We start from the raw sequence: 21489 nt of genomic DNA on the forward strand, positions 1-21489 counted from the left end.
TGGATTGTAGCCCACCAGGCTTCTCTGTCAATGGGATTTTTGGGGGGCAAGAATATTGGAATGGGATGCCATTTTCCTTCTCCAGGGAATCTTCCCAACCCAGGGATGGAACCAGTGTCTCCTGTGTCTCCTGCATCACAGATTATTTAGTTACCCACTGAGCCATCTGGGAAGCCCATTCCTCTGATAGTCTCCTTTTTCATTACAAGAGGCTTATGATCTCCGATGGGTTGTAACCTTGCCTTCATCATTGTTTGTTTTACATGTCTGATGTGGAAAATCGAATGTATCAGACTGTGATTGTGATGGAAAATTGTTTTGGTTAGACTATGTTTGTGGTTTACTCATCCTTGGTTTTTAGCTTATTCATCTTAATTGAAATAGAGTTTACATTACAATTGCATAATCTTATCTAAGACTTCACTAATTTTGTTTTATAGCTTCACCAGTATATAAGTAGCTTCACTTTTATATATTAGTCATGACTTAGTGAACAACAAGACTCCCTACAGGCCTACTTGAGAAAATTAGTCAGTTCTGAAGATTCATTTCTAAAACACAGTGTGAAGCATGTTTCTTTGACATAGATAACATTTTGAGTATATGTACCCAGTGCTGACATGAGTCTTCTCATTTTATTCTTACAACTGTTATTATCCCAATTTTACAGATGAGGAAGTGAGAGTGTTAGTCACTCAGTAGTGTCCGACTCTTTGCAACCCCATGGACTGTAGCTGGCCAGGTTCTTCTGTCCATGGAATTCTCCAGGCAAGAATATTGGAATAGGTGCCATTCCCCTCCCCAGGGAGGGAATTTCTGACCCAGGAATTAAGCCCAGGTCTCCTGCACTGAAGGTGGATTAGGAAACTGAGGCTCAAAGATGTTGAATGATATGTCCAATGATACACTGATAACTGTCAGTGGAGATAGGACCCAAACAGCTTGACCTAAAGTCTGAAGTCTTAAGCATTATTCTATGCTGAAATGCCTCTCTAAATGCAGAGCTATATAACTGGAGGGTTACCAACTGCTGACTTCATTCAGATGAGATGTAACTATAAAATAATAACACAAAACATATCTCACCATGCACACTTAGAATTTATGAAACAACCAATGAAGGCTGTCTTGAGGAAGGCAGTGCCCAATCTATTCCACCCTGCTGCCTTTCACATTTTGGAGTTTACTCTGGAAAATGCCTTCAAAACCAATTTAAGAAGGGCATGTTGGGCTTCCCTGGTGCTCAGTGGTAAAGAATCTACCTACAGTGCAGGAGACACAGGTTCAATCCCTGATCTGGGAAGATCCCACGGGCAGAGGAGCAACTAAGTCCGTGTGCCACGACTACTGAGCCTGTGCTCTAGAGCCTAGGAGCTGCAATTACTGAAGCCCATGTGCCTAGACAACCCATGCTCTGCGACAAGAGGAGAATCCATTGCAATAAGAAGCCTGAGTACCGCAACTAGAGAGTAGCCCCTGCTCACCACAACTAGAGAAAAGCCTGTGCAGCAATGAAGACCCAGCACAGTAAAAAAATAAAAAAATTTTAAAGAAAGGGGGCATGAGGATTATTTGCTGAGTTCCAGATGCTCTGCCTATATTATCTAATTTGATCCTGTCCATCCGATGATGTATTTTTGTCCTTATGTTATAGATGAGAAGTTGAGTAGTAATTTTGAGAAGTTGAGAGAAGTAATTTTCCTAATGTAATATAGCTATAAAATGGTAGAGCCAATGATGGTTGATCCTGACCTAGTACCAATACTCTTGTGTAGCAGATGCTGCTACTTGTCCCTCAAAATCATTCTCCTTTCTTCTTTCTTCATTTAAAGGCAGTTTGATTGGCTTTGTTACAGTCAGTGAATCTACATCTCAGTCAAGACATCTCCAATGCCTGACAAGATAAAAAGCTCCATTGAGACAAGGAAGATTAACAAAACCTGGTTTTGTGCCTGAAACCTAGTAGGTCCTCTATCTACAAATATTTTAATTAATCCTTAAAAGCTAATTGTGAAGTAATTCAGAGTGCAGTAGAATGCCTCTTATCTGACACGACTAGGACTAAATTATTTTATTTCAACAAACGTTCATTTGCTGTCTGTCAAAGTGTGACCAGGGTCTTGCCTTTGAGGATAAGGCCAAAGATTGTAGTTATCCATCTTCTTTCTTGCATAAAATTCACCACTTACATATCACCTACCAGTTTGAAGTCTGCTTCCTTAAGTTGGAACAAAAAATTGATGGTATATTTAAAGCAATTTGAGTGCAAAATTCATCGAGATTTTTATGATTTCCCCCAACTTGTAATAGTCTCTCCGCTCACATCTAATTCAACAGTAGTTTTTAAAGTCACTCACCTGAATTGCGTCTTCTAAAGATTCAATTTAGTTGTCATAGAAACAGCTTGTTTTCACACTCTTAGTTCATCAGTTTAATTACAAACTACAATAATACATACAATTGGAATAAACACATTTGGTATCAAACATGAACAACTGTTGGTAAGCAATGGCTTAACTGGGGGAGTTGAACTGCACAGCATCCTAAAGGTACTCACTGCCTAGGTATGAATCTCAGCTTCACTTACTAGTTGTGTGACTTGGCAGGTAAACCAGTTAGCCTTTGTGCCTTCTTTTCCTCATCTGTGAAAGGGGATTCATCTGCTGTGAGGATTAAGGGAGAAGGCACTTGTGAAGCACTTACAACAGGGTGTGGCATATGCTAAGTGAGCAATGTTACAGAATACTGTTGTTGCAGCAGCTAGCAGCAGTAGTGCTGCTATAGGCCCGAGGGGCCCTGCATCCAGCATCTGCTTTTTTTGTGTGTGGCGGAAGAGGAGTGCATCAATAGTTCAGTTAAGGTGGATCTTCTGTAGCATGAGATCCCCATTTCCCATATGAGAAAATGGAGTCCGCGACCCTAAAGTGTCTTAAACAAGATGTCATGCTTTTAAGAACTGGCAAGGCCAGATTGTGAAGTTTGATGCCAAAAAGAAAGGGGAGAAATTTACCATCTGTTTTCCTTTTTTCTTTTCCCTATTGAATCCAAAAATCCCAATGAGAAGCACCCAGAACGCCTTGGTGCTGAGACTGCCAAGCCCTTGTCCAGCCTGCTCGGGGGCCCACTTGCAGACATTGTACTCCATGCCCATGCAGTGCTCACTGGAAATGACAGGGAAGGGGTTCAGTCCCAGAAGTCCCTGAGGTGTGTATGTTGGGTAGGTACTGCAGAGGCCATGCTGTGACCAACAGGGGATGGTCACATGATTATGCAGAAGCCAGACTCCATGGATCTCCTCTGAGGGTTCCTGCCCGGAGGTTTCCTGGGCTGTCTGAATGACCTGAAGGAGGCAGAGAGGGGGCAGTGGGAGTGACTAGGGAGAGAAGAGAAGGCAGCTTGCTCTGGCTCCAGCTTCTGTAACCCTCTCTGGCCCTACCTCTGCTGGTGGGCTCCAGGGCAGGGGGGGATACGCTGAAGCCGTGTGTTCCCCCATTCAGCAGGACTTGCCCTTTCGCAGAGGCCTACACTCAGGCCATGCAGGAGGCGGGGAACACTCTGGACCTCCAGAGCTGGCTGAAGGTTGTGCAGATTGCTAAAGGGCAAAGTCAGAGAGGCTCAAAGCACCATGTCCCCAAGCAACAGACCACCTCTTCCCCCAACTTGAACAGTGATCATGTTCCATTAAAGTCATCCAAAGTCACATCCCTCCTACTTCTTTTATCCATTCTCCAGGCTTCATCCCTCCTCCCAGGTACCCACCTATTGCCACGGGGCCCGCTGGGTACCAGAAGGCCAGGGTTCTCCATTCTGAGGGGGCCTTGGCCTCCAAATGAGAGATGGGCCTTGGGTCTTGGGCCTGGATGGAGAGAAACAAACACATTCATCACAGGCCTCGCTGCCCCAAGAACCATCATGGGGGGAAAGAGACATCTTTGGGAGAAGAACCAGGAGGGTGGGTATCAGGGGATGTTTTGGTCACTGTACACAGATGGTCCACCTGTACAGGGCAGGTGCTTGGCAAACTTGGGCTGACTAGATGGGAATGATTCACCAGTGTTACTGGCGCCTGGAGGAAAACACACTGAAAAGAAGACATCAGTGAATTCAAGTCACCAAGAAGCAGGGAACTCTGTCCTCAGAGTGCAAAGCCTTTGGGGGAAGAGACTAGTAAGCTAAGGTAAGAAAAGCATCCAGTGCCTGGCATGTAGTAGGTGTGGAAACCTTGGTGCTCCAAGATACGAAGTTCTAGATGTTAGGAAAGCCTCAGGAGCACGGGGGAAGAGGCAAATTCAGGAAAGGGTTTAGGTAAAATGGTCCAGGGCCTTGAGAGAGCAGAAAGCGGGGAGGGCTGGTCCTGGCCTTGGAAATATGACAAGTGGGAGGGTGGGGTAAAGGAAGTAAGAGCACTCCCATTTGGGGGAAGGTGATGCTAGAAGCAGCTTCCTTAGACTCACCCTCCAGCCTTGGTGCCCAAGATGTCGTGGGAACATTCGCTGACTCTTCCTCCTTCTCCTCGTGGCCTTCCTCTAACTCATCTTCCCACCCACCGGAAGATCTGTAGAGGTAGGAAACAGGGGGCAGAGTGGTACTCTGGCCAGGTCCCCTCCACCCCACGTCCCACCCACTGTGCCAGGCTGTGACACCTCCCAACACACCCCCGAGGCCACATCCGTCCCTGAAGCTCTGCCTCCACCCTGCTTACCTATGCTGCACTCCTGGTGTGCCCCTGTCTACCCTGGCTGGGGTCCCTTCCACCAGGCAGGTGCCACCTGGAGCCGGGGATCTCCCTGGAGCTGAGGTCTAGGAATGAAGAGGGGTAAACGGGATCAGTTTGAGAAAAATGGCCATTCCAGCTGTGGTTGTGGTGTGAATGTATGTTCCTTCCACACACAATGGGCCCAGAGAGACAGAGAAGTGCAAGAGACAGCTGGGCTGTGCCTGTGTCTAAGGATGAAACTACAGGGCAAGGCCCTTTGTTCTGTTAAGGTCCCCAGTAGTAACTCTTAAGTTAGAACTCAAGCTCATGGACTATCAGACCTGGCCAGAGCTTGATGACCACCTCATCCTTCCTGGGGCCTCCAGGGACAAAGCCACAGAAAGTTGGTGACCAACTTCAGATAGAATCTAGGTCTTCTGGCCCCTAATCCAGTCATCTGCTTATACCAAGATAATTTTGCAAACTATAAATATGATGTCCTACTCTTTCAAGTAAAGTGTTAATCATTCAGTCGTGTCCAACTCTTTGCAATCCCGTGGACTGTAGCCTGCTAGGTTCCTTTGTCCATGAAATTCTCCAGGCAAGAACACTGGAGTGGGTAGCCATTTCCTTCTCCAGGGGATCTTCCCAAGAGAGGACATCAGTTCAGCTCAGTCTCAGTCGTGTCTGACTCTTTGAGACCCCATGGACTGTAGCACGCCAGGCTTCCCTGTCCATCACCAACTCCCGGAGCTTACTCAAACTCATGTCCATCAAGTCCATGATGCCATCCAACCATCTCGTCCTATGTTGTCCCCTTCTACTCCTGTCTTCAATCTTTTCCAGCATGAGGGTCTTTTCCAGTGAGTCAGTTCTTCGCATCAGGTGGTCAAAGTATTAGAGCTTCAGCTTCAGCATCAATCCTTCCAATGACTATTCAGGACTAATTTCCTTTAGGATTGACTGGTTGGATCTCCTTACAGTCCAAGGGACTCTCAAGAGTCTTTGTTTTCCAATACCACAGTTCAAAAGCATCAATTCTTCAGCGCTCAGCTTTCTTTATAGTCCAACTCTCACATCCATACATAACTACTGGAAAAACCATAGCTTTGGCTAGACAGACCTTTGTCAGCAAAGTAATGTCTCTGTTCTTTAATATGCTGTCTAGGTTGGTCACAACTTTTCTTCCAAGGAGCAAGTATCTTTTAATTTCATGGCTGCAGTCACCATCTGCAGTGATTTTGGAGCCCAAGAAAATAAAGTCTCTCGCTGTTTCCATTGTTTCTCCATCAATTTGCCGTGGAATGATGGGACCAGATGATCTTAGTTTTTTGAATGTTGAGTTTTGTTTTTTTTTTCCCGCCCGCCCCCTAATGTTGAGTTTTAAGCTAGCTTTCTCACTCTCCTCTTTCACTTTCATCAAGAGGCTCTTTAGTTCTTCTTCACTTTCTGCCATAAGGGTGGTGTCATCTGCGTATGATGATATTTATTGATATTTATCCTGGCAATCTTGATTCCAGCTTGTGCTTCATCCAGCCTGTCATTTCCCATGATGTAGCCTGCATAGAAGTTAAATAAGCAGGGTGACAATATACAGCCCTGACGTAATCCCTTCCCAATTTGGAACCAGTCTGTTTTTCCACGTCCTGTTCTAACTGTTGCTTCTTGACCTGCATACAGATTTCTCAGGAGGCAGGTAAGATGGTCTGGTATTCCCATCTCTTGAAGAATTTTCTACAGTTTATTGTGGTTGACACAGTCAAAGGCTTTGGTGTAATCAATAAAGCAAAAGTAGATGCTTTTCTGGAACTCTCTTGTTTTTTTGATGATCCAGTGGATGTTGGCAATTTGATTTCTGGTTCCTCTGCCTTTTCTAAATCCAGCTTGAACATCTGGAAGTTCATGGTTCACGTACTTTTGAAACCTGGCTTGGAGAATTTTGAGCATTACTTTACTAGTGTGTGAGATGAGTGCAATCGTGTGGTAGAAACATAAAACCTAGCAATCGTGTGGTAGAGACATAAAACCTAGCAAATAAATATGACAAATATTCAAGCATAATTTCAATTCCTGGGGTAAGTAGGTTGCCTGAGAAATCTCAACCTGTTGAGAGACGATGGGAGGTAGAGAGGGAGGGAGGAGGAGTTCTGAGAAGGAGGGGCGCAGGTAGAGACCCACAGAGAACTGTCCCCTAGAGAATGAGAGGAGAGAGAGAACATTCTTGGAGCACTGCTCCCATCCTGTGGCTCTTTTGGGAACTGCAGCCAAAGACAAAACCACGTCCTGCAGGTTTGGCTCAGTTATCTTTGATGGTGTGTGTGCAAGTGTGCTCAGTCATGTCTGACTCTTTGGGATTCGATGGACTGTAGCCCACTAGGCTCCTTCTGTCCATGGGATTATCCTGGCAAGAATACTGAGTGGGTTGCTATTTTCTCCTCCAAGGGCTCTTCCAAACCCAGGGATGGAACCTGTGTCTCATGGGGTTCCTGCATTGGTAGGCGGATTCCTTACCACTGAGCCACCTGGGAAGCCCCATCTTCAATGGCAGCCTTTGGCCTTCACCCACTGGGCTAGTTACCAATCAGCCAAAGCCCTGGCACAGCCCTGGTGCTGGGGACGTGCCACAATCCCCCACCCACCGCCCCACCCCCAGGTGGCCTCTGGAAAGTGGTATGTGTCCCCCATGCAGGCCCTGGGGCAGATGAACACAGACGAGCAGTCAAGTGCAGCATCCTTGACATCAGCTCCACGCATCACCACCCCTTTCTCTGGGTAACCTCTCCCCACCCCCTACTGCTTGTCTCGGGTGTCATCTCACCAGGGTGTGAGTCGGAAGCAGCCCACCCCGGGCCAAGTGGGTCCTTATGGCATCTGTCAGCTTGGCCACCAGCCGCTCTCGCACAGAATCTGACTCCTTCTGGGGAGAGAGTGGATAATGGGGTAGTGGGGAGAGCCTGGGTTTTGGGACCGGGGAAGAAATAGAAAAGGAGGACGGGAGGGGCCTTTGTCTCCTCTCTTTTCTAGCCCATTCCTGTGCCTTTGCCAGCATCCTGCCACTGCCTACCCAGAACCGTGGACAGAGGTGGATTCTTCCTCACAATAGTGTCCCAGGACCCAGCACCCCATGTGCCCAATGCACATTTGATGAGTGAATGGATGGTGGGGAGAGACAGGAATATCAGCTGGAGAAAGCATGTCAGGAGAGCAACTGGAGGGCCATTGGGAAACGGTTAGATTCTGGGATGGAGGATCTCACCGGACACCAGGCCAGCGCTTCCTTATAGTACTTCAGAGCCTGGTCATGCTGTCCCAGTCTGGCTGCAGCAGCCCCCAGGCCCTCACAGGCCTGCCATTGCCCCTTCACGTCCCCTGAGGAAGACAGTCTGAGAGGTCCTCCCCGGCTCCCAACCCCACCGACCCTCCCCTCCAGAGGTCCTCCCCACCAGCCCCAAGGATCCTCAGGCTTTGCCCCACCCCAAGCCACCTGCAAACCCCTCCCCCTCACCAGCGTCCCGGGCAGCCTGCAGAGCATGTAGGTAGTTGTCTCTGGCGGCCTTGTGGTCTCCCAGCTGGCTCATTGCAAATGCCAGGCTGCCAAAGCTCCAGCCCTGCTCCCTCCGCTGCCCCACAGAGCCTGGGGACAGAGCCCGGGGACAGAGCCCACCCCATCCTAAGAGACGACTTGGCCTGCTGGGGCATCAGAACTCTGCCCCCACCCCAACGAGGAAGGGAGGGTTGCCAGGAGTCCTGCTGCACAACCACGGCACACCTCCAGAGGCACCATGAAGGCTTGAACTCTTGAAACCCAGCCTGAGTTTTGGCCTGAATGCCTCCCCAGGCTACTTTGAGCCACATAAAAACCCAGGGAGGCAGGCAAGGCAGGTATTAATAGCTCCATTTTTTATATACATGCAACCTGAAGCTCAGAAAGTGAAAATAATGTGCTGAAAAGTCACACAATCATTTAGAAGCACTGGGCTCCACTTCAGGCCTCCCCTTCCAGCCAGCTTCTTCTCTCTGCCCGTTGCTGCCTTCCCAACCCCAGGCCTCAGCCTCTGGGCCCATAACCCTCTGTCCTGCCTGGCTGTCCCATCTCCTGCACCCTCCCACCCCCACTTTCTCTTCCCTGGTTCTGGACTTCCCAGTCTAATTAGTTCTAAAGTATAACCATAATTAGCTCTAGAGTTCCAGCCCTGGGGCTTCAGCTGGAACCCCACTCCTAGCCCCTTGGTCTCAGCCTCACTCCCCAGTCCCTGGTACCCACCGTGCAGGTCGGCAGCCTTCTGGTGGAACTCCCGGGCTTCCTGATAGTTGCCGAGGGCATTGTGGGCCATCCCAAGGTTCCTTAGCACCGTGGCCTCCTCTCCTGGCTCCCGGCACAGGGGCAGGGCTTGCAGGAAGGCCTCTACCGCTAGCGGGAACAGCTGGAGCTGGGAGTAGCCCAGGCCTAGATCGTTATAGAGCTGCCCTAGAGGGCATGGCCAATGTCACTGATCAGATGCTGCTGAAGCTGTTCTGGTGCAGCCCCTGTCCCACTCTCCCAGGGTTCCCCCAGCCCCTCCCAGCCCTCAGAAATGCCTCTGCTTCCACCCCATTTCTCAGTCTCACCCGGTCTGAAACCCCCCAGATCCCGCACCTTCTCAGCCCCAAGGCCTCACCCAGCAGTCCCCGCTCAGTGCTTCTCTCAGCAAGCCTCCGACTTTCCTCCAGCACCTGCATGACTTCACTCACCCCATGTTGCCCGCTCTTCAGCATACAGCCTGCTGCAGCCCCTAATGCCAGGGCTGAAGCCTGGGGCTGCCCCGCTTGGGCATAGGCCCGGCTCGCTTCTCGCAGGCAGTGGGCTGCTGGCCCAGGCTGTCCCAGAGCCCGGTAGCAGGCTCCCATTTTTGCCTGGGCTTGTCCCTGGTCACCTAGTGGCTGGTAGAGGCACAGGGCCTTGTGGTACCAGGCCAAAGCTTGAGGCAGGTCACCCAGGGCATGGTAGGCCAAAGCCACATTGAAACACTGGTCGCCATGACACCCGCCCGGGGCCGTCTCTTGAGGCTGAGCGCGTAGGAGCAGCTCAAGGCCTCTGGCTGGGTCCCCAGTCTCCACGTAGGCAGCCCCCAGGTTGAAGGCACAGGCCCGGAGAACAGGGGTGTCTCTGGTTTGTGGTGACCTGGAAGCCAGGAGGAAAGCCCTCTGGAAGCTGGTCAAGGCCTCATGGTTCCGGCCAGCCAGTAGGGCCCTGTGGCCAGCCCTGGTGAGGGCTGGGATGGTGGCCTCTTGCTGAGGCCGCTTTCTTTTCTTCTTTTTCTTCTTGGAGCTTGAGGATGAGAGTGAGGGTTCTTGGGGGGCATCCTCAGTATCGAGGGAAGACATAGTGCTGACAATAGGGAGCAGAGTGGTCAGTGTGTTATCCTTGGTCCTCCAAAGGACCACGGTCCCTCTACAGTAGTTCAGCTCTACTTCTGCCCTGGTGTGACCCTCAGGGTTGCAAGGATTTCTCTCTGCCATCTCACTTTGCTTCACCTATCCCATTGGACACCACATCAGCTCTCACTCTAATGTCCTGACTAATTGTTCGTCCTCCAAGACTCATTTTAAGACAAGGAGGGGGCAGGGCACACTCTTTAAAAAAAATGACTTAGCCTGAGGACACAACATAGACTGATTAGAACCAACTGGGTCCAAGATGGCGGACTCAACTTCCACTTGACCTTGAGCCTCAGTATGCTCTCAGTGTAACACACCACAGGTGCCATGATGGTTCTAAGGGTGACCACAAAATGTCAAAAAGTGGGTGGTGGCCCAATTCCTTGAAATCCCCACCCCTTTTCCAAAACAACTGGAATACTCCTCCCAATCATTCGCCTATGTAATCACCTCAATACTGAGGATACCCACCAAGAGCCTATGTAAAAATTGACAACCCCACACACTCTGTCTATGGAGTGTGTTTCTTCCCTGACTAAACCTTCTTTCTTTTTACTATGGCTCAACATTGAATTCTTTCCTGCCTGATGCCAAGAACACATACTTGGCATCCACCCCAGGGACTTGGACATGGGATGTGGCCATCCTCTCTTGAACCACTCTCTTTCTTGCAACAATTTCAAGTAACAGCTTCCTTCAGAAAGCCCCTCCCCTCAACCAGCTGGGTCCTTCTTCTGCACTCCCATAGTGCTTATCTGTACTTAGGTCTTTTATGGCATTTTTCACACCGGGTTAGGGTTGTTGACTTTCTTAACCATTTCCCCCACTAGATTTGGAGCAGCTCGAATGTTCTAAAACAGTAGATTCTCAACATATGTTTACCGAATGAGATGAAAAAGTTGTGGACATGGATGATGGTGAAGGCTGCACAACAATGTGAGTATACTTAATGCTGCTGAACTGTATGCTTAGAAAAGGTTTAAAATGGTGAATTTCATGTTACATATAGATTTTTGCCACAATGAAAAAGGTATACTGAATGAATAAATGAATGGATGAACGAACAAAGCACATACAGGGCCTCTGCTCCACCGTCTCCTTCACTCTGTGCATCCAAAGACATCCACTCAATCTACATACTCCTGCTGTCTAATCTCAAGGTAGAGTTCAAGTCGGTTCAACAAAAACTCAGTGAGCTCCTGCTGTGTGCCAGGAGCCGTACAAGGCACTGAAGGTACAAAACTGACGAGGCCATGTAATTGGCAAGAGGCCAGCTTTCAGGAGCAAGGCTTCTGTGTCTCCGTTCACTGCCTGCTCCCTATCTCAAGGGGAACTTCTTTCTCCCCTGCCTCCTTGATTTTCTGTCTGCTTGCTAGTTTTGGTCACCTAACAACCTGCTGTTGTCTCCAGGGCACTGTTAAACCAAATACATTTCTCTCATCAGCATGTGTTTCTCGTTAATATCTCTCCCCTAGAAAGGCAAAGCCTTTTTCCTGAATTCTTCTCCCAAGAGACAGGAAAAGGAGTGGAAAAGGCCCAAGAGCTGAGTTCTCAGTCCCTCCCATGTTCTTCTTCTTCTTCCCTGCTGCTTTTTTTTTTTTTTTAGGAGAAGCAAGCAAAGGTGATACATTCTCTTTTTAAAGAAACTACCCCTGCTCCTAACAGCACCCAGAAATTCTGTCTCTTTGAGGCCCTTTTTCCTGGGCATTCCTGGCTACCCCCACCAGACCTTGGGGCCCCAGGCACAGGCACCTTACCTTCTTTGATCTTCTCTGTAGCTGACTTTCTGGAATGGTCCCTCTGGCTAGGGTTACCTCTCTCAGCTCTTAGCTCAGAGCCCCTGGGGTTACCAGACAACCAGGTACCGCCCTCAATGCCTAGGGGATTCTTTGATTGACAGCTCAGATATCCTATCTTAGTGCTGAACTCTGCTGGTGCTTGGGCACAGATACCTGGATTTATTTGCCCTTCCTGCCCCATCTCTCCCGACTCGTGCAGACACATGCTTCAAGTCCTTCACTTCAAGCAAGAATCAAAGCAGCAGGGCTTGTTGCTAGTTATAGGTTCAAAGATCATCTATCACATTCCCTCATTTCACAGAGCAAGGGACCTCTGAAGAGCAGGTGTGACTTGCCTGAGGTCACAAAGCAGTCATGAGGCTGAGATTAGAGCCCAGGTTTTCTGATTCTGGGCTAACTAGCCTAAGGTCCCTTCCACTAACCATGATAACCGTGATTGCAAGTTTTAATGAGGTGTGGGTTGTCCCAGCAGTGAACCCTTTCACACACACACGAACACACTCATACACTGTGCTTCTGTGTGGTAGTTTTACATTTGGGAAGAGGGTGAAAAGTTGATGGTCAGGAAAGGCCTGGAGATCAGAAGAGCCTCTCTGCCCCCGGACTCCTTTTCCCAGCTCCACTGATCTGTAACCTCCAGGTTCTGCTTAATGAGAGAACAGCAGGACCCAGGAAAACAGGCACCTACTGCCCTAACTCACCAAGGGTGGCCTGCATCAGAAAGCAAATGTCCTCATTTATCTAGGAGAAAGGCCTCTTTTAAGTAGAGAGGCCATGGCCAGAAACACAATTATAAGGAAGTAGTTGGGCTCACCTGCGTTTGCCAGGCAGACTTGGTTGAGTGCCTGCCGTGTGCAAGGCCAGTGCTGTGTGCCACAGATAGTGCCCATGCCCGAGGTGGGCTCTCCTGGCTGCCTGCCGCTTCTGCCCATGGGCTGGGCCTTCAGGATGCTACCACAGCATAACCAGAGTCAAATATGCTGCTCAGTCTGTTGCTCACTGAGCAGCCTCTCTTAAGGGAAAAAAAATGATTTGGGAAGGGGGCAGGGACTGAAACTAATCTCACCAAGTTTCCAATGACCTCTTAATAATCTAGTGATCATTTCTGGATCATTTTTCTTGTTTGATTCCCTGCTGTATCTGACATATCCTTAGAAGTCTCTGTTTACATGGCTCCATGAGCCACTGTGTCCTGGCTCTTTCTCCTGTGCTAACAACTCCTTCTCCATCTCCGTTGCTTGCCTTCTGTCCCCTTCTTCTTCTTCTTTTTTTTTTAATTTTAATTTATTTGGCTGCACCAGGTCTCAGTTGTGGCATGCAGGATCTTTGATCTTTGTTGTGGCATGTGGGACCTTTAGTTGCAACGTGTAGACTCTTTAGTTGCAGCATGTGGGATCTAGTTCCTTGACCAGGGATGGAACACCCGGGCCCCCACTTTGAGAGCATGGAGTCTTAGCCAGTGGGCCACCAGGGAAGTCCCTGTCCACCTCTAAAATACCAGTGTTCCCCAACACTCTGCTCTTTGCTCCTTTCTTACTTTACACACTCTTCCTCAAACCCTTACTTCACCCAGTCCTCTGAATTTTTTTAATTGAAGTATCATTGATTTATAATCCTATGTTAGTTTCAGCATAGTGATTCAGTATTTTTGCAGATTATAACCTACCATGTGCTGTGCTTAGCAGTTCAGTCATGTCCGACTCTTTGAGAACCCTTGGACTGTAGCCTGCCAGGCTCCACTATCCATGGGGATTCTCCAGGCAAGAATACTGGAGTGGGTTGCCATGCCCTCCTCCAGGGGATGTATTCTATTATAGGCTATTATAAGATATTGGGTATAACTTCCTGTGATATACAGTAAATCCTTGTTGCTTTTCTGTTTTATGTATAGTATTTATATCTGTTTCTCTCATACACTTAATTTGTCCCTCTCCTCTTTGGTAACCAACAGTCTGTTTTCCATGTCTGTCAGTCTGTTTCTGTTTTGTATATACATTCATTGTATTATTTTTTTTATATTCCACATATAAGTGATATCATATAGTATTTGCCTTTTTCTGTTTGACTTATTTCACAAAGCATTATTATTTCACTGCTCTTAACAACAGCAATTATCTGCTCCCTCTGTGTATCACTGACCTCTGAGTTACTTGATTATGTGTTTATCACTCAAAGCAAGTTTCTTTAGGGCATTAACTGTGTTTGTTTATCTCTACATTGGGCTTCCCTGGTGGTGCTAGTGGTAAAGAACCCGTCTGACAATGCAGGAGACATAAAAGATGCAGGTTAGATCCCTGGGTCGGGAAGATTCCCCGGAGGAGGGCATGACAATCACTCTAGTATTTTTGCCTGAAGAATCCCATGGACGAGGAGCCTGGCGGGCTACAGTCCATTGGGTCGCAAAGAGTTGGACACGACTAAAGCGACTTAGCACGCACGCATCTCTGCATCAGCACCACCTTGTTCAGAGCATAGCACAAAATAGGCCCTCAAGTTAGCGAGACCAAAGAACACTATAGGAACGGGAGTGGGGTTAATGGGAATATTAGGGGGAAATGAAAATAGCAGGGGCAGGAGCAGAGGCTACTTGAAATAAGACGATTTAGCAGCGAAGAAGCCCTGGAGAAATAGCGACCCAAAGCAAGAACGGGAAGGGTCCTCCCAGCCTTGAGCTGTATCCTTCTTCTTACCTGGTGTCACACCTCCGAAACCTGGTACTACAAATCCCAGAGGCCCCTGCGGCATAGACCGGAAGTATCCTGTCCGCCTGTGGCAACGGTGAGGGGCGGTGGCTGGGCGGCGGGAGATTCAAACCTGCTGGGAGGAGGAACATGGAGCGGAGAGGAGCGGGCCCGGGCCGGGCGATCTGTGAGTGCTAGAAGGGGCCGAGTAGGATCCGGTTGTGGTGCCACTGGTCGGGGACGCGGCGGTCCTGGGAGAGGTTGGGGCTGGGGCTGGGGCTGGGGCTGTGTTGGTACCCGCTGGACAAGGGGCAGCCGGACTGTGTTCAGTAGAGAGGGAGCACCCAGTTCGGACTCTGGCGGGCAGGAGTAAAGCTGTGAGCTGCGAAATGCTCTGACTTCTGTGTCGCGTTTCAAAGCTTACAAAGAGTTTTCTCCCTTATTCCCAAATTCTGGGGCTCCGGGGCTGGGAGAATGTAGGTGGTCTGGTTGGCTCCTTAAAAATTCAGCAGTTCATACTTGCCAAGCCCTGCCAGGGGACGGGACGCCTAACAAGACTTGGGGGACTTCCTTAATTTTTTGGTGCTTCTTTGAGACAATGCCTCTTAAACTTTATGGTGTCTGTTCTATCCCAGAGCGTCAGCAACAGTAGGTCTCAACTTGTGTCCATAATCTGCATTTATAACAGGCACCACTGGGCTTCTTCCATTAACCCCACCTAACTGTGATGCGGGTAGTCCATGTACCACATTTTCAAAAACACTGCTTTAGAGTGGGGTCAGAAAAATGGAAGTGCAGAAAGGTTTTCATCTGACCTGAGTGAAAGCAAAATCTTCTACTCCTTTCCCTTCTTCTCCATTTGGATTCAAAAAGCAAAGTCCATGTCTCCCGATCAGTTGAAGGAAAGCTAGTTTCAGACCTGAAAAGAACAGGAAAACTGATTTTTTTTTTTTTAAGACTCTGTGTATGTACAAAGTCCCGCCCACATCTCACAGTCCTCAGTTCATAACTCTGAAGTGGTGTCATTCACTTACTGGTTTATTTTCCATGCTTAGCAACCAACACTCGTTCCTTGTACACCCCCTCAGAGGAACTGGTGGATTTCCTGCTGTTGGCCAGTGCTTTCAAATCTGAACAAGGAGGCGGGTGTGTGTGTTTTAACTTGCTTAACTACCAATTCAAAGAAGCCCTGCCCCTCCCCCAAGTCATATCACAGGATAAGCAATAGAAAGAAAAGAGATAAAGACATAAAGTGCTGAGTCAAAGACAGATTTGCTAAAATCTCTTTTCAAGTTCTCTGACTTTATTTTCTTGGTGTGTATATGTAGCTTTCTCTCATTTTGTCTGATTTTGTATTGTTTTCCCTAAGGAACCTGATGGATGGGAGAGAAGAGTTAGGGGAAGGATAAAAGGAAGCTGGGGCTAAGGCAGAATGTGAATGCTGCCTCATTTAAGGGATTTCCTGTTCTTGAGTTTGGGAGTCAAATTATTGTCTGCATTTTAGTTAGCTTGGAGATTATTTTCTTCCTCAGGTGACCTATACCAAAAGGGAGAGTAAATACACCTTTGTGATCTTTTAAAATTATCTGTCATTCCATTTAATCCCCAATTGAGTGGCTTTTTTTTCACATGGTACTCTCTGTTGAGTTGCCTTTCCTTCCTTTCTGCTTGGATTTCCCTGGTGGCTAAGATGGTAAAGAATCCATTTGCAAAGCAGGAGACCTGAGTTCAATCCCTGGGTGGGATCCCAGGGATCCCCTGGAGAAGGGAATGGCTACCCACTCCAGTGTTCTTGCCTGGAAAATCCCATGAACAGAGGAGTTGGTGGGCTACAGTCCGTGGGGTCAAAAAGAGTCAGACAGGACTGAGCAACTCAACAACAACTTCTTGAGAGTAGGGGTCCACTAGTCTAGTGCGACAGACAGGAGGTATTGAATGAATGAATGGTTGCTGAATGATGCATCTTAGTTGGTTCTGTTAACCTAGTCTCTGGGAGAGTACATGAGGAGGATGACAGAAGTCCAGTTCTTGGAGAACTCAGAGCCTAATTAGGGATAAAATGAGGAGCTAAGTTCTCAGCCACGGAGGGATCTGGACATCCCTGAAGGGAGGTACTGAGGGAAGGGCTATGAAGTTGGGGGAAGGAGGAGGTCTGGAAGATGGCTGGAGAGGAAGATGGCTGGAAAGGGAAGGATCCTCCCTCTGTCAGGGTGCTGACTAGGATATCTTCACTGAATGGGAGCCGATTGGAGCCATTGTCCTGGGAACAGGGGGACAGGCATGTGGGAGCTGCCTCCAGTCTCTGAGCAGAGTTGCCTAAGAAAATCTACTAAGAAGAACCTGGCTACGGCCCTCTGTCTAATACTCCCTTCTTTGACTGCTCAGATGAACGTCTCACAGCGGAGGAAATGGATGAGCAGAGGCGGCAGAACATCGCCTATCAGTACCTGTGCCGGTTGGAGGAAGCCAAGCGGTGAGCAGAGGGGCTGCCTCTTTCTGGCCTCCTTTTCCTCACCCCAGGCATCTGCCCCCAAAGAAAATGGAAAAAGACAAGAGTCCATTCTGTGGGAAAGGGAGAGTTGAAATAGCATCTTTTATTTTTTTAAAGACTTTATAGAGCCTATTTAGGTTCACAGCAAAATTAAGATAAAGATGCAGAGATTTTTCATATATCCCCTTCCTAGAAACATACTTAGCCTCCCTACCATCAACATCCCCCACAAGAGTTTGTTACAACTGACAAACCTACTGTGACACAAAATCTCTCAAAGTCCATAGTTTGCCTTAGAGTTCACTCTTTGAATTATAGGTGTTCTATGAGTTTCAACAAATATATAATGACATGTATCCTTCCATAATTATAGTATCATAGTTTCACTGCCCTAAAAGTCTCTGTTTCACATACTCACCCCCTCTCTCCCACCCCACCCCCAATTCCTGGCACTGACTCATCTTTTTACTGTCTCCATAGTTTTGCCTTTTCCAGAATTTTTCTTACCTGGAATAATGCAATACGTAGCCTTTTCAGATCGATTTATTTTTACTTAGTAATATACATCTAAGTTTCCTCCATGTCTTTTCATGGTCTCATAGCTCATTCATTACTAGTGCTGAATAATATTCCATTATCTAGGTGTACCACAGTTTATTAATCCATTCACCTATTGAAGGTCATCTTGGTTGCTTCCAAGTTTTGGCAGTATGTTTTGCAGATGTAAGTTTTCAACTCCTTTGGTTAAATACCAAACCGCACAATGTCTGGATCACATGGTAAGAGTACATTCACCACCGAATGGCTTCCCATCAATGAATGAGAGTTCCTGTTGTTCCATCGCCTCAGCAGCACTGATATTGTCAGTGTTCCAGACTATGACCATTCTAATAGGTGTATATTCGTATCTCATCATTGTTTTAATTTGCATTTCCCTGATGACATATGATGTGAAGCATCTCTTCAGATTCTTATTTGCCATATGTTTATCTTCTTTGTGCATCTTTCTTTTCTTTTTTCTTATGAGAGGAGAATAAAGTTTATTAGAGTGGGAGATGCTGTTAGAACAGCAGGCCGGCTCAAGGGAGAGCCAAACCTGTACATCTTTCTTGGTGAGGTGTCTGCTAAGATCTTTATCCCATTTTTCAGTCAGGTTGTTTGTTTTCTTACTATTGAGTTTTAAGAGTTTTTGTATATCTTGGGTAACAATCTTTTATCAGATATGTCTTTTTTAAAAATAATTATTTAATTTAATTTATTCATTTTTGGCTATGGGATCTTAATTTCCTGACCAGGGATCGAACCTGGGCCCTGGCAGTGAAAGGACCAAGTCTTAATCACTGGGCCACCAGGAAATTTCCTCAGATGTGTCTTTTATAAATGTTTTCTTTTGTAAATTTTTTATCCCAATCTGTCATATTATTTTCTTGACATTGCCTTTTGTAGAGTAGAAGGTTTTAATTTTAATGAAATCTAGGTTATTAATTATTTCTTTCAAGGATTGTGCCTTTGGTGTTGTATCTAAAAAGTAATTGCATACCCAAGGTCACCTAGGTTTCCTCCTATGTTGACTTCTAGGGGTTTTAATACAGTTTTGCATTTTACTTTGAAGTTGATGCTCCATTTTGAGTTGATTTTTGTGAAGGGTGTAAGGTCTGTGTCTAGATTCATTTTCTGCATGTGGATATCTAGTTATTCCAGCACCATTTGTGGAGAAGAATGTCTTTGCTCCGTTGTGTTACCTTCGCTCCTTTGTCAAAGATCAGTTGGCTATATTTACGTGGGTTCTCTTTGGTTCCACTGATCTATGTGTCTGTTCAGTCACCAGGACCATACTGTCTGATTACTGGCTAAGTCAGGTAGTGTCAGTATTCCAATTTGTTCTTCTTCAATATCATGTTGGCAAGTTTGGGTATTTTGTCTCTCCATGTAAACTTTAAGAGTCTCATGCTCTACCAACTGAGCTAGCTGGGTGCACCTCCTTGTGAACTTTAGAATTGTTGTATGGACAACCACAAAATAACTTGATGGGATTTTGATTAGGATTGAACTGACTTATACCTCAAGTTGGGAGGAACTAATATCTTGACAATATTGCAGCTTCCTATCCATGAATATGGAATATTTCTCCATTTATTTAGTTCTTTGATTTCATCATCAGTTTTGTAGATTTCCTCATGTACATTTATACCTAATTTCATTTGGAGGGGAGTGCTAATATAAATAGTATTGTGTTTTTAATTTTGAATTCCGCTTGCTTATTGCTGGTATTTAGAAAAGCAATGGAATTTTATATATTAACCTGGTCTCCTACAACCTTGCTATAATCACTTATTATCTCCAGGAGTTTTTTGGTGTCATCTTTCAGATTTTCTGCAAAGACGAGTGTGCCATCTGTGAACAAAGACAACATCACATCCTTTTATTCCCCTATATACTTTAATATATATCTCTGTATATGGACATTTGCCTGCATAACCACAATGCCATTATAATATCCACCTCAGTTACCCATTAATCCTTGAAAGATCAACACTTAGGCCATATTCAAATTTTCTTGATTGTCTAAAAAATCACATATTTTTTTACAGTTGACTTATCCAGTTAAGGATCTGAAAGAATTCATATATTACATTTGGTTGTTATGTACTATTAAGTCTTCTTTCATCTAGAATAGCTCACCTCCCCTTTTCAGTTCCTTATGTCACTGACTTATTGAAGAAACCGAGTCCTTCGTCCTGTAGAACATCCTGCATTCTGTCTTTGTCTATTCACTTCCTGCCTCACTCAACTTGTTCCACTCTACCCCATATTTCCTGTGAATGGATGTTGGCTCTAAAGGAAGGATAAATGCTTAATCTTTTCCCTTCAATCAATAGTGTAATTTTAATGTTCTCCCAAAAAGTAGGTAGGATGGGGTAGATAGGAAATCAGGTGTCTGTGGCAGAGAAAGCACAAAATGAGGTGTGACTTGCTCTATCTTTGAAAACAGATACTTTCCTATAGGTCCCAAAATGTGGAGGAGGAGCCCACATATTGGGCTTCTGAGATGGGAGCCCTTATTCTCTCCCTTATACAGTCATCAGTCATAATAATACTTGATATTTACATTCAAGGTGTTTTCACATTCATTAACTCATTTAATCATGGCAGCTGCCCACTGAGGTGGGTAGTACAGGTGGTATCTTCATTTTGCAGATTATGCAACTGGAGGCTCAGAGAGGTGAATTTGGGAGATGATGTGGAAAGCAGGTCTCCTTGGTTCCTTTTTGTCTGTTTGTGCTGCTCCCCTTGCTTCAATCCTGGGGGCTCCCTACTCCCCTCTTCATCATCAAAACTGGGTTTTGGGCTGTGTAGACATGACCATTGTGTGCCTGGGTTCTGAGAACATGCGGAATAAGAGAAGTGAGCAGGTACAATTTGGTTCAGCACTCAAATGCATAACCAGACTGAGTGAGGGGTTATATCATGTAACAGGTAAGAGACTGTTTAAGCCTCACTGAAGATGGGCAGCTTCAGTATCTGTCAGGGAAGATGTATGGGGCAGGTGGGGGCTGAGGATTGGCCAATCCAGGTGTTTGAGGCTGCTTGGAAGACTGTGGAAACAGCCAGGCAGTGGGCAGAGGTGGGTGTTGGGGACAGGGCAGGAGCAGGAGTCAAGAGAGGGTGAGAGGCTGCTTAAAGGGAGAGAGGGAGGGAGGAAGGTCCTGGGATTGGATGAAGTGCTGTGGGCTGCCCGAGGGGCTCACAGGCTGCTCTCATGCTCTCAGCTGGATGGAGGCCTGCCTGAAGGAGGAGCTGCCTTCCCCGGTGGAGCTGGAGGAGAGCCTCCGGAACGGAGTGCTGCTGGCCAAGCTGGGCCACTGTTTTGCACCCTCTGTGGTTCCCTTGAAGAAGATCTATGATGCGGAGCAGCTGCGGTACCAGGTGGGGAGCAGAGGTCTCTACCTTCTACATTCTTCCTCTCAAACTCCCTCTTCCCAAAGCTGTGAGAGTGGGATGACCATATAATTTATTGTCCAGACCTGGCTACTATTGAGGATGAAAAGGATGCTATTAATCTTTGCACCAGAACAGCAGGTTTCAATGGGTATCTCCCAGCCAGGAGGTGTGTATTTTCCTTAACAGCAAAGGGCATTTGCTAGGTGGGTTTTGAGAGGCCCTGATATGAAAACCTCCAAGCAGACTCTTCTACCTACAGTCTACACTAAGAGGCTGTGGGCTTTACCACCTTGAAGGTACTTCCAGGGCATGCCCCCCCTTCCCTGTGTTCTAGCCAGCCCAGCCTGCCTCTCCTTCCCGTCCCAGCTCTGGACTCCCCTTTTCTCAGAAGCCGTATAGCTTGCTAATCCCATCCCTGTGCCATCCTTCCCAAATGCCCAACTGGGTCATCCACACCTGGTG

At 47.1% G+C, this 21489-nt stretch overlaps 2 protein-coding genes across 3 annotated transcripts in view; one reads left to right on the plus strand and one right to left on the minus strand.

Annotated features, from left to right (window-relative positions):
* Positions 1–2422: 2422 nt before the first annotated feature.
* Positions 2423–10060, minus strand: TTC24 (tetratricopeptide repeat domain 24). Its single transcript, XM_043878971.1, has 10 exons — positions 9355–10060; positions 8961–9164; positions 8202–8330; positions 7953–8065; positions 7515–7613; positions 4703–4800; positions 4455–4555; positions 3760–3856; positions 3437–3592; positions 2423–3340 (listed from the first exon to the last, which is right to left on the minus strand). Exons 1-10 carry the CDS (start codon positions 10058–10060, stop codon positions 3259–3261), a joined length of 1785 nt encoding a protein of 594 aa, XP_043734906.1. The 3' UTR covers positions 2423–3258.
* Positions 10061–14701: 4641 nt separating this feature from the next.
* The window catches only part of IQGAP3 (IQ motif containing GTPase activating protein 3), a 39273-nt gene continuing 32485 nt past the window's right edge, over positions 14702–21489 (plus strand). For both annotated transcript variants that reach the window (XM_043878972.1, XM_043878973.1), the window contains exons 1-3: positions 14702–14781; positions 16980–17067; positions 20856–21012. In XM_043878972.1, the coding sequence (XP_043734907.1) occupies positions 14745–14781; positions 16980–17067; positions 20856–21012 (282 nt within the window). In that variant the 5' untranslated portion in view covers positions 14702–14744. The remainder of the gene's footprint in view (positions 14782–16979; positions 17068–20855; positions 21013–21489) is intronic.

The sequence above is a fragment of the Cervus elaphus genome, chromosome 20 (assembly GCF_910594005.1).
Source record: "Cervus elaphus chromosome 20, mCerEla1.1, whole genome shotgun sequence".
Lineage (NCBI taxonomy): Eukaryota > Metazoa > Chordata > Mammalia > Artiodactyla > Cervidae > Cervus > Cervus elaphus.

What these genes read in the sequence shown, in the direction of transcription:
- TTC24 (XM_043878971.1), bottom strand. Translation starts at nt 10,060, where the DNA reads ATGTCTTCCCTCGATACTGAGGATGCCCCCCAAGAACCCTCACTCTCA. An exon ending in AAGCGCTGGCCTGGTGTCCG is followed by an intron (nt 7,614 to 7,952) that starts GTGAGATCCTCC and finishes CTCTCTCCCCAG; the next exon opens with AAGGAGTCAGATTCTGTGCG. An exon ending in AGCGGGCCCCGTGGCAATAG is followed by an intron (nt 3,593 to 3,759) that starts GTGGGTACCTGG and finishes TTTGCCCTTTAG; the next exon opens with CAATCTGCACAACCTTCAGC.